The following is a 12,697-nucleotide window of genomic DNA, read 5'->3' as shown; positions in this document are numbered from 1 at the left end:
TTGGCCAGGATCCAATTACTGATCACTAGTACTTACTTATAATATAGACTTGTGTAGACTTCTGTTGAATTATTAATTAGGGGCCGACCGTTCATCAGGTTTATTACATCGCTATATCTGTCTTTTTCAAACAAAACACATTCTGTAGATAGATTTTAATGAAGTTCTCATTTCTGTGTATATTGTCAGTAATGGACTTTTTTTTTGTCTTACTCACCCATTATATGTTAACACTTCAGGGTCATTCAGAGCTCTTTGTAGTGAACATATCAATTTTTAGTTTTGGTATGTGTAATACAATTTTTCTTTTTAAAGGACACAGGTGTTCAAAGTTAGATAATGATGCTGACTCGCTGCTTGTTAAATGTTAATTTGTGGCATTCTCCTTTCATGTCACAATTATACTATTGTAATACTGTGTGGCATAAAATTTTACTGCGTGATATTTATTGTATTGTGTGACATGAAATTTTACTGTGTGATATAAAATTATATGGTGTAACATAAAATTGTACTGTGGAATATGAAATTGTACCACATGTACACATGCAAATGTACTTTACATTTTAAAACTAACAGAAATGTAAAAATTCTGAAATGTTTTTAATTTTAGTGCTAATGCACCTCCCTGTCTAGGTTTTGACTTTTCTTTCAATAACTTTGGATTTTATCTCAGTTGCCTCGTAAGCTTCAAAATTTAGGCCCTTAGCATCACTGATAAGTCTTAAAAGGACAAAACAGCTGTAAGATGCAGTGTAATTCACTTTTAAGCTCTACTGTTTCAAGCCGTGAATTTGTACTAAAGGTGCTATTCACTTGTGTCTGTTGTACAATCTTTGAGATAGCAGGTAGTAGACACTGTTTAGTTCCCATGGTTTACCATAACCTGCATAGTTCATTCATTGAAATAGTGACAATGTTCATAATATGAATATGTGATTGACATTCTAAAATTATCTAATATATGAAAATTAGGAAATCTATTGAATTAGGGGGCTAGTACACATTCCCATCTAGATTTTTACTTTTCTTTTGATCACTTTGGATTTGCCCCAGTTACCTCCTCAGCTTCAAATTTTAGTCTTAGAAGGAAACAGAAACAGCTGTATGATGCAGTTTTTTGGCTCCACTGTGTTTAATTCTAAATTTGTATTGAAAGGTGCTGGAAGGACGGAACAGCTGTATGATGCAGTTTAATTCATCATCTGACTCTACTGTGTTTAATTCTAAATTTGTATTGAAAGGTGGTGTTCACTTGTGTTACTTTGGTCCAGTCTTTATTCTGGCCTGATGTGCTGACCTTGATGTGACTTTGTATCCTATACTGAATGCGTTTGACTTGGTCTGATATACAGAGTGACCCTGATTTTTTGTTTCCAGGTACTGGAGAACCTGAGTTTAGAGCCTGACCTTCAACGAGAATTGTCTAAGATGTGTATGCGCAGTCTGAACAGTGTTGATCTGTCTCTCCCAGATACTCCACCTGTCATGAAGATGGAAAACACCAAAACTATACAGGAGTTTTTCCTGCTCATGGCAATCTGCAACACTGTCGTCGTATCAACACATGCACATGAGGACTTGGTGAGTCCTCAAATGCAAACTGCATTTACAAAAAGTTTTGAAGTTAATGAGTTTCCAGTAAATATGGTACAAAAATACTGTAACCAACACCATTTACTTTGAATCATTATAGAGTAATTGTACAGTACATTTTGTAAGTGGTTTTTTGAGAGCATGAAATAGTTCTTTACATTTGGAGGTGATGTTCAATCATTTTTTATACTTAATATTGTAATAAAGAAAAAACTTTTTATGTCTCCACATAGAAATTTGACATTAAGATATGAAGACATTGTCTTGTTATGATGATTCTGTCAACATTGAAAGACTAATGTTCAACTGAAGAGATCAAGTCAGATATTATCTGTATGGGGATACCAGATGTCATATCACTAGTATCAGTTAACTTTTGCTCTCAATTGTAGATGGATGAAAGTGGAGTCGTTCATGACCCACACCAACAAAAAAGTGATAGAGAAAAACAGAAGATGACTGATTTCTACAAGAAGCTACCCGAACCCTCAACAAAAAAATCAAATCTGACTCCTCTCAGTCAGGAGAGTTCTACTCCTAAATCTCTGGCCCTTCCTCCAATCGCAGCCACAGCAGACTTCCAAAGCAGAGAACTTTACAATCGGTATGATAGTTCCAGTCCAGCCCTGACACCATCCGAAGGTAGCATTGCCGGATCCTCCTTCCTCTCCGACATGTCACAGAGGACTCAGTATGAGGCTGAAAGTCCAGATGAGCTGGCCCTTGTTAAGGCATCTTGTACCTATGGTTGTTGTCTCCTGAAACGATCCCCAGATAAAGTCACAGTCTGGCTTCCAGGTAACACATCACTTGTAAATAGCTATAGTTGAGGGAGTCCACTTTGTTTGGATATATGTATTTGCAAATAGCTGTAGCTAAGGGGAGTTGATTTTGTTGTCAATGAGAGAGTTCTTGTGTAAACAGTCTAACATTGAGTTGTAAATTTTGCTTCATTCACAAATTTGGAGACCTGTTAATTAAGTTACTTACTGTTTTCAGAAAATCATGGTCAGAGCTCTAGCAGCTTCATTCCTCTAGGGATTAATACCAAAATTCTCACCTTTAAAACATTAAACATGTCTTTAACAAATTTGAATTTCAGGGTTTGGTCAAGGTCTAGGTCATCATTACTATTTTTAGACAATCATTATCAGTGCTCTAGCAGCTTCATTCCTTACACACTTACAAATGACCTTTACACATTATCACACATTGGTGATGAAACTGGATTGTCATACTATGTACTTATTTATCACACATTGGTGATGAAACTGGATTGTCATACTATGTACTTATTTATCACACATTGGTGATGAAACTGGATTGTCATACTATGTAATTATTTATCACACATTGGTGATGAAACTGGATTGTCATACTATGTACTTATTTATCACACATTGGTGATGAAACTGGATTGTCATACTATGTACTTATTTTAAGCATTGTTCCATTGAATACCTTTTTTTCCAAACTTACACCAGACAACACTATGTTTGTAGTGTAATAGCCTGTGAGGGCCAATAGGGGACATGTTTACCTTCAGGATATGTATTTCTTTAGCAATACTCAGTGTCCTTGTTTCTTTTGAATGTAATCAGATTTTGAATATTTGTTATTGATGTTACAAAGACTTAATTATGCACTCTGAAATTGACTATTGTTTATTCAAGAATAAGCCACGCGTAATTTAATATATATATTTAATGTTTATGTCACGTATTTAGTACTTCTTATGTTTGAAAGTTCAGTGGAGCATAATAAAAACAGAAATGAAAACTTCATCAAGGATCAAAATTAAAGATCTTAATTAAATTGTGACTGTTCCCAGCCGAAGGAGAAGTGGAGTTTGAGACATTGGATGTGCTAACTTTTGACTCAACAAGAAAGAGGATGTCTGTTATTGTACGTAACCCAGTCAACGGTGAAATTGTCCTGTACACCAAAGGAGCCGATTCACAGGTTCTCAGCATACTTCATAAAAAATACAAACGTATGTAGATGATTTCATACTTTATATCTGAAGAAAATGGTTTTTTATTTCATACAACTAGATCCAAAACAATTTTGGCTTAGAGAAATAGTTAAGGGATTGATCTTCACTGTAGTTTGTCCATAATGATTTGATTTCTGAGAAATAAGTCATTTATATTTGGTTAGAAGTATCCTCAAGTAATATTAGAATGCAAAATTGTACAAATGGTTCCACTGATTCTGGAAACCTAAAGTACACAGCCAGATTAGACAGAATTTCATACAGGAGGGAATATTAATTTATTCTGTAAAGTGCTAGCAGAAGTGTAAAACATGAAATATATTGTCCCTTAAATATCAACCAATATGACAAGTTCTACCCATAGTGAGCTAATCTGGTGTTCTTCAGGTATATACAGTCCTACCTACAAAGATATGAGGGACAATTTTGTGACATTTGTACAACATATTATTATTGATTTACAGAGGATCCAGCCATGAAGGACATTGTACGTAAAACAGAGGACCATATATTAGGGTATGCTGTTAGGGGACTGAGAACACTGTGTATGGCCAAAAAGGTGAGTAAGGCTGTTGCATATCCTGTTTTGATCGTCAGTTTGTATTTCATTCTAAATATAGAGCATTCAATAATGTCTTGTGCATTGTTCTGGTAGATAATGCTTCATCTTCAGCATCAGTTGTGCTAATTTACCTAGGATGCTAGGCTGATGGAAATATATAGCTTTCTATGATGATCTCAATGAGGGTAATGTCTGCTTTCCAAACTTTATTCTGCTTTCTTTTACAGGTACTAGATTTAGATTTCTACAAGAATTGGCGGGTTCGATTTAAGGAGGCTGATGCTTCCTTAGAAAATAGGGAAGAAAAACTCCTTGATGTCGCCTGTGAAATAGAACAAGATCTCGATCTGCTAGGTAAGTACAGAGATATCCACTGACAAGTCGCCTGTGAAATAGAACAAGATCTCGATCTGCTAGGTAAGTACAGAGATATCCACTGACAAGTCGCCTGTGAAATAGAACAAGATCTCGATCTGCTAGGTAAGTACAGAGATATCCACTGACAAGTCGCCTGTGAAATAGAACAAGATCTCGATCTGCTAGGTAAGTACAGAGATATCCACTGACAAGTCGCCTGTGAAATAGAACAAGATCTCGATCTGCTAGGTAAGTACAGAGATATCCACTGACAAGTCGCCTGTGAAATAGAACAAGATCTCGATCTGCTAGGTAAGTACAGAGATATCCACTGACAAGTCGCCTGTGAAATAGAACAAGATCTCGATCTGCTAGGTAAGTACAGAGATATCCACTGACAAGTCGCCTGTGAAATAGAACAAGATCTCGATCTGCTAGGTAAGTACAGAGATATCCACTGACAATTCTGATTTGGATTTGTGTTATAAATATTTCAGGCCAAATTAGAGTAATCATGTGAGTTCTGTAATATTATGCAAAAGTGTACTAATGGGACTCTATAGCCAAATAGAGTCTGTGTGTAAGTTTACGGATGATGAGATAGCAGCCAGTGCCCACTGTGGTCCCATAGGGAAAGCAATATCCTGGCTCTTAGTAGAGAGGAGTGACTATACAAAACACAGCAGTTTCTATTTTCCGGTTAATACATCATAAGCTGTACTTATTTGTGTCTTAATAATCATGACCACTTTTATGAAATTCAGCAGCTAAATTCCTCATTGATAGACAATTAAATTCTTTTAATAGGATGTTTAAGAAAATACTTGTGTTGGATCACTATATAAATGATTGAATTATTACCGGTATAATAATTTGTAAATATTTTCATAGTACAAAAATATGAACAATAATTAACATTTGACCACAGGAGCAACAGGCATAGAGGATAAGCTTCAGGATGAAGTACCAGCAACAATCTCTAAGCTACGGCGAGCTGGCATCAAAGTGTGGGTGCTTACTGGAGATAAACAGGAGACAGCCATACAGATAGCCTATGCTAGTCAACTATTTGATACTAATATGCACATCATGGTGCTGAATGGTTCTGATAAGGTTAGTATGGGGCAGTATAAGCTAGTCTTTTTGTGAAATTGTCTCCAATAACATGGATTTATTTGAGAAGGAAATCCATATATCATCTCTGGCTTCCTTAACATCAGAAACAAAGAGTTTGAATTCACTATTGTGTAAAGACATGCTATCTTTAAAAAACAATGAAACAAAATAGTTTTTTCTCTCTGTCTCATTTGACTGAGCTAAAGAAAAATATATATCTTTCTGTAATATATAGGGGAATAATTTGTTGTTCTTCTTGATACAGGAAACTACCAAGGACCTCCTAGAGGAACACATAGTACAGATAAACCGTAACAAAGAGACTAGTCAGGGTGAAAACAAACCCAAGAAGGAGTATGCACTTGTCATAGATGGTCCCACACTGGCGTACGCTCTCGACAAACAATTGGAACCATCATTTTTGAAGTTGGCTGTTCGGTGTAAATCAGTAGTGTGCTGTAGGTCCACACCCATACAGAAGGTAGGTGTGAGTGGTCTAATACCAGACAGAGGGATAAGGGAGGGGTAGGACACCAGACTGAAGTATGGAAAAGGGGAAGAATACCAGGCTGAGGGAAGGAACAGCGGGTAGAATAGCAAGCCAGGGGAAGGTGGGGGAAGAGTAACAGGCTAAGGGAAGGAAGGGGTGGGGGGTAATAATAGGCCAGGGGAAAGGTGGATGAGGAATAACAGGCTAAGGGAAGGAATAGGGGGAGAATAGCAGGCCAGGGTAAGGTGGGGAGGGAAGGAATAGGGAGGCCAGGGTAAGGTGGGGAGGGAAGGAATAGGGAGGCCAGGGTAAGGTGGGGAGGGAAGGAATAGGGAGGCCAGGGTAAGGTGGGGGAAGAGTACTAGGCTAAGGGAAGGAACAAGGATGAAAACAGGCTAGAGGAAGTTGAGTGAAGAGTAACAGGCTAACGGAAAGAATAGAGGCGATAATAACAGGCCAGGGGAAGGTGGGTGATTAGTAACAGGCTTAGGGAAGGAATAGGGGGAAGGATATTAAGCCAGTAAAATATCAGGATGAGGGAAGGAAGAATGAGAGAAAATCAGGCTAGGGGGAGACTAAATGAAGGTATAGGGGCTAGAATACCAAACCAAGGGGAGGAGAGGGTTTAGTAACAGGATGAAAGAAGGTATAGGGGCTAGAATACCAAACCAGGGACAAGGTAGGTAATGAGTATCCAAGACCAAGGGGAGGAGAGGGAAGAGTACCAGGCTGAGTGAAGGAAGTTAGGGGTTAGAATATAGACCCTGAAACATTTAACAATCCCACTCACACATGTGATGACATTACTTCATCTTTCATATGTGTTTCATGAGGAGCAATATGCTTATGTCCATAGTAATATTAGTGATCAGTATGATGGCATAATAAACTAGTCATCATTGTTTTGTTCTCTCCTGAAAAATTTATCATCTGTTAAAAAACTCACATCTTTTCATCACTAAGAAAAATACACAGATGCTTTCTAATATTATAAAATGTATATACTTTAATAAAAATGCTATTAGTTAATTTGAAGATGTCTACCAATTTAAGTACTGTAATATTTTATTCTCATTTCAGTCTGTTTGTAAAAGCATGAGTTGGTTCTCATGATGTTGGTTACTCTAACATACTCTCTCATTTCTGTTAAAATTTAAAAGCTTTGACAATATAGACATAAGGATAAATCTGAGTTTGTAATGAACAATTTCTTAATATCTATATCTGATATCTTTATTAATCTCAAGTCTAAACAAACATTGAAAGTATGGACATAAATCAATTTTTCATACAATTAAACCCCATTGATTTCCACATACATACCTAGTCTATCTTCATTTATTTGCTTTCCTGGCTTGATGTGTACATATTTTATTTGCCTGTATGGCAGGTTATTACAGGAACCCGATAGGTCTTAACTTGCGTCACAATATATATATAAAATGTCATTCTTTTTTAAATATTTTTGCCCTTTCTTCCCAATGATTATTCAGTTAACATTGTGTGCAAAATGAAACATTATTGAATCGGAACACAACATGAACATCTATCATAAATCCGGAAATACACCTTCTTCTTCAATTAAAGATATATAATTACCAGTAACCTCTTTACAATAATGTATTTCAACCTCTTTTATTGAAGATACATAGCCAATAATCTAAGGTTGTCTGACCAAAATATTTCTGAAAATGCACAAGAAACACCACAAATATGCATTTACAGATTTTAAAAAGGCATTTTTTATCACAAGAACAATCAATATATATGTAGATATATATATGGAATGAAAATTTTAATTTAAAAATTCAAATTAAAAAGTTACAATATGTAGTATAATGGGTCTAATATATTAGATCTTAAGTAATAAGATTTGATGTTCTAATTAATGGACTGATATTTTTTTAATACTCAATATTATATATCATTTGGTGAATGTTATTAATTTTCTGTTATGGTAAGGATTCTGTCATTTTTATCAGCTGGAAGATTTGTGTATGAATTCATTCAGACATTGATTCAATCTCAATTCTTCTTTTTGTTCTTTATACAAATTTCTCTTACAAATGCAAACAATCTATGGTTTGCATCGGCATCTGGTTCAATATTTAGTTGTTTTTGCGCATGTATATTGATTCCGGTATTCTGGATACAATACACAAATGCAAATGCAGGCAAATACAAATAGAAAACAATTCTAAACCCATATAGATATAAACTCCATCACAAACTGATAGCAATTCCAAACAGACTAGATTCCTTTCTCAGCTTCCTGAGAAACACAAATGGTTGGGAAATGTTGAACTATGCACCTTAGATCTACACCTAAGGATACGTAGACACAATGTTCAACCAACTGAACTATTGTAGCCCCTTCAGAGAGAATTGAGTATTTGTGGAAGTGTTAAGATAGATAAGAGAATTGGAATAGGCTGGAAAATATCAAAATTACAGTTTATATATTTGTGTTGATAATTAAAGTACAAAAACATGTTAGAATATTTATTATACTGAATTAAATCGATGATGGTGATACAAACAGAGGTATGATATTTGATGTTTTATCTTACTGTCACATGTTTTATAGTGACTGTGATATAAGGATGATTGATGATATCTTTGTTTTATTTTACAGGGCATGGTTGTGAAACTCGTACGTGATCATTTGAAGAAACTGACGTTAGCTATAGGTATGTTCTGATGAGGATTAAACTTTGCTTTGGCCGATTTCATGGGGAAATTATTGAGTTGATCTTGAGACAACTTCAAATGGAATTTATGTGCAAATTGAAGAGGCAACATTTAGTACCTTCATCTTGTCAAAATTAAATAGAAATTGAAATGTAATTAAGTGATGTGCAAATACTGAACACGATGGCAAACTTACTTTTCAAGTGTCAAATGGGATGGTAGATATTTCTTAAGAAAAAAAATCCTTTGATATTTGTCTGCTGCTGGTAGTGCTGTCAGATCAGAAGTAAGACTTTATAATAGAGATTTTGATGAAAGAGGCAGGATGTAGATTTGAATTTCCTTTTGGCAGGTGATGGAGCCAACGACGTTAGTATGATACATGTGGCAGACATTGGTGTAGGCGTGGCAGGCCAGGAGGGCATGCAGGCTGTGATGGCCTCAGACTTCGCCATCTGTCGTTTTAAACATCTCCAAGATCTGTTGTTAGTACATGGCCACTGGTGCTACAGTCGTCTTGCTCGCTTTTCTTCAATCATGTTCTACAAGAGCTTGGTAAGTAAATGTGATGGCTGTGCTATTAAGGGGGAGGGGACATAAAATTACTGGTATGTAGATAACACTGGCATCTATGGATGTTGAGTATGTTATATAGTTTTGTATCTAAAACTTTATATGTAAGTTTTTGTGATGTTATTATAATCTGTTTGAATTACTTGTAGATCCTGATTTTTGCGCTGTACTGGTACCAGTTCGACAGTGCCTTTTCTGGTTCACTACAGTTTGACAGTTTGTTTACTATGCTCAAACATGTGCTGTTTACCGCTCTCCCTCCGATTGTCAATGCTGTAATGGACAAGGATGTGTCTGCGGAAACATTGCTTAATAAACCGGAGCTGTATAAGACAGGCCCACAAGACAAGGTAGGTAGCACATGTAATGGTCTGGAATAGGTAATACACAGTCAGTGACTCTTAAATCTTACTTATCACAAGAATCTATCACAATGCAAAACTGAATCTTCTTTTGGTCTGGAATAGACAATACACAGTCAATGACTCTTAAATCTTACTTATCACAAGAATCTATCACAATGCATAACTGAATCTGTTTAAAATATCCAATAAATTCCCAAAATCAGTTGAACAAATTTTTGCATTTATATTTTTGTATATGTGCTTATTTTGTATGTTTTAACAGTTGTACACACGGATGTCGTTCTTCATGGCCATGCTGGATGCCCTGTATCAAAGTGTTATTCTTTACTACGTCTGCTATCTGGTATGTCCTTCTCTGTTGATAATCAGCTTTCAAATTCTTGTACTTCTGTTAAGATTTTGAATACAATTATTCTATCTGCTAATTATACCCACTTAGGTAAGGAGAGATATACCATTCATTCCCCTGTCAATGCATGTATGTCTGCCTCCATGATAACATCGTGAACAAGATATATCATGAGTCCATGGACAGATCTGGTTCATATTTACACTAAAGTTTTACCTCACCAAGGACTACCCTCATTGGATTTGATAGTCATTGGTTAACGTTAAAAATTGACGGTCACCCTAGTTCATTTCTCAAATAAAAACCATGTATATACGATATCTCACAAACCCTTTATATGGTTAATCCCCTAACAGATTTGGATCATGAGAAAAAGATGAAGGGATAAGGCAGTATATTTATGTGATTCCATGCTTACCTTAAGTATACAGTTTCTAGACTTTTGTGATTTTGATCAATGTTTTAATGTTGACTTGCTGTGTATTTCCAGGCATACCTGTATGAGCCTGTGGGTGTCTGGGAGTTTGGTACTACATCCTTTACAGCTCTCATCTTAACCTGCCTTCTCACCATCGCTATAGACACTCAATCCTGGGTAAGTTGGATCATATGTAAAATTTCAGTATATTGAGATATTATCCATATTTATTTCGGTAATATTTCGTAATTTTTAAGTACATGCTCATATCTTTTTTTGATGTAAACCTTTTTTTTACCTGCTGGAGGTGACTAAATGACCCTTGCATATTTTCAGGTGTGGCCTCAGTGGTTGACCACAGTTGTTAGTTTCCTATTTTTTTGGTTCTTTGCTATCCTGTCTAATGCTGTGTGGTTCACATTTGACCATCCTGCTAACCCATACTGGGTGATGATACACACCATGACCAAACCCATCCACACTGTCGTCGTCCTCCTCTCCACTGTGCTGGCTTTACTGCCCAGGTAAGAAACATGTAGTTGCCTCCCTTTACTGGCCTTTTTTTTAAATGGTTATCTCCCTTCATCTATTCAAAGATTCAGGCTTTGTCAGGACCTGTCAAGAAACAATATAGATAATTAGGTCCATCCTGAATCTATAGGAATAACTCTTGTCTAACCAACTGCATACATGTTGTTTTTATCACTGATTCTGAAGTTTGTATGATGAGCATGGCCAAAACAGTTAACTTAAAACGCAAAAACATAAATAAGTATTAAAATTTCATCTATTAAAGCAAGCTTCAACACTTAAGATGAAATTTACTTCCAGCAAGTACTTTGTTTATAGTGTCTCCTTAGCAACAGCTGAATTCCATGTTTTGTTTATAGTGTCTACTTAGCCACAGCTGAATTCCATGTTTTGTTTATAGTGTCTACTTAGCCACAGCTGAATTCCATGTTACCAAGTTTTAAGAATATTTTAAATTATTTCTGATGAATTGATGTTTGATTTAAACAAATGAATTCCACATGATTGAGATGTATAGTAAGATGTAGTATTAATCATAATATGAGAAATGTTGTTAGAAAAGACTCCAAATTCTTTTTGTATTCTAATTTTGGAATGAAAATTTGAAAATAGTGTAGACTTGTATGAAATAAGTTGTAGAAATGACATGATAACAAGTTTTGGTAGTTCCTTGTCTTTCTATTAAGTGACAACAGTTTGTTTCCTACTTTGATGGTTAGATCACACAGCAAATATTTGTTTTAGATTTGTGATCAGGATACTACAGAGGACAATAAGTCCAGATGAAATTGTGATATCACAGCTCGAGGAGAAGGAAATAGAATCCAAGAATTCTGACATGGAAATGCAGGAAAATGACAATATGACCAATACTACAGAGATCACCACAGTAGATGGCAGCCTTCAGGGATCAACAACAACATCATATCATAGAAACCTTGAGAGTAGCATTAAATTTAGAAATGGAGCACTTTCAAAACCAAGACATTCTATTCCATCTAATGATTCCATTACGTAACCAGATATTGCTGATTATAGATTCTATTTGAAAACCAACTAGAAATATTTACCTTGTCTTTCAAGAAAAAACACTCGGTGTTTACTTGTTTCTATAGACATATATATTTAATCATGAATATTTTAAATCTATTTTATCATTAAATGTTTATATTATAAACAGCTGTGAAAAAAGTGATTATATTCGTCAAAGATAAGTGCACAAACCAATCCATTTATTTTTTTTATATGTACTAATATTGTAGTATTGATACTGTATAGTTATTGTGATATCTATTTAAACTTGTTTATATTGAAGTGTTAGTCCATTTTCTGATAATATGAAAAAATGCTGGTTGGATTTTTAATATAATTTAAAAACATATATTGACAAGTTTGCTGATATTTTTGTAAAACTACAGGAATATTTAAATGCTGATATTTTTGCAAGGAAACTTTTTCTCATCTCAATTATATACTTGAGGGGGACTCATTTGAAATAACCAGTTAGAATATTGTACTAAAATTTTAACATTCCAATGATTCATGTGGTACATTCACCCCAGAGGTGTAAAAGTCATTCATTTCAGATAAATATGGTTTGCATAATAATGGGACATATGTTTACATTGCCATCACCAGATATAAATTACCCTG

At 35.2% G+C, this 12,697-nt stretch overlaps 1 protein-coding gene across 1 annotated transcript in view; it reads left to right on the top strand.

Moving 5' to 3' along the window:
• The window catches only part of LOC132550190 (phospholipid-transporting ATPase VA-like), a 30,077-nt gene extending 18,015 nt beyond the window's left edge, over window positions 1-12,062 (top strand). The window contains exons 10-23 of the mRNA XM_060214221.1: window positions 1,381-1,584; window positions 1,989-2,394; window positions 3,428-3,589; window positions 4,057-4,175; window positions 4,406-4,508; window positions 5,440-5,624; window positions 5,893-6,108; window positions 8,753-8,807; window positions 9,161-9,363; window positions 9,531-9,731; window positions 10,009-10,089; window positions 10,586-10,690; window positions 10,850-11,037; window positions 11,789-12,062. Of these exons, the coding sequence (XP_060070204.1) occupies window positions 1,381-1,584; window positions 1,989-2,394; window positions 3,428-3,589; window positions 4,057-4,175; window positions 4,406-4,508; window positions 5,440-5,624; window positions 5,893-6,108; window positions 8,753-8,807; window positions 9,161-9,363; window positions 9,531-9,731; window positions 10,009-10,089; window positions 10,586-10,690; window positions 10,850-11,037; window positions 11,789-12,062 (2,502 nt within the window). The remainder of the gene's footprint in view (window positions 1-1,380; window positions 1,585-1,988; window positions 2,395-3,427; window positions 3,590-4,056; window positions 4,176-4,405; window positions 4,509-5,439; window positions 5,625-5,892; window positions 6,109-8,752; window positions 8,808-9,160; window positions 9,364-9,530; window positions 9,732-10,008; window positions 10,090-10,585; window positions 10,691-10,849; window positions 11,038-11,788) is intronic.
• Window positions 12,063-12,697: the final 635 nt, after the last annotated feature.

The sequence above is a fragment of the Ylistrum balloti genome, unplaced genomic scaffold, assembly GCF_031769215.1.
Source record: "Ylistrum balloti isolate Yb309-2 unplaced genomic scaffold, AGI_CSIRO_Ybal_v1 Utg370110, whole genome shotgun sequence".
Taxonomy (NCBI): Eukaryota; Metazoa; Mollusca; class Bivalvia; order Pectinida; family Pectinidae; genus Ylistrum; species Ylistrum balloti.
Note: the sequence above shows the minus strand (reverse complement) of the source record. Positions and strands in the feature narration are given on the sequence as shown.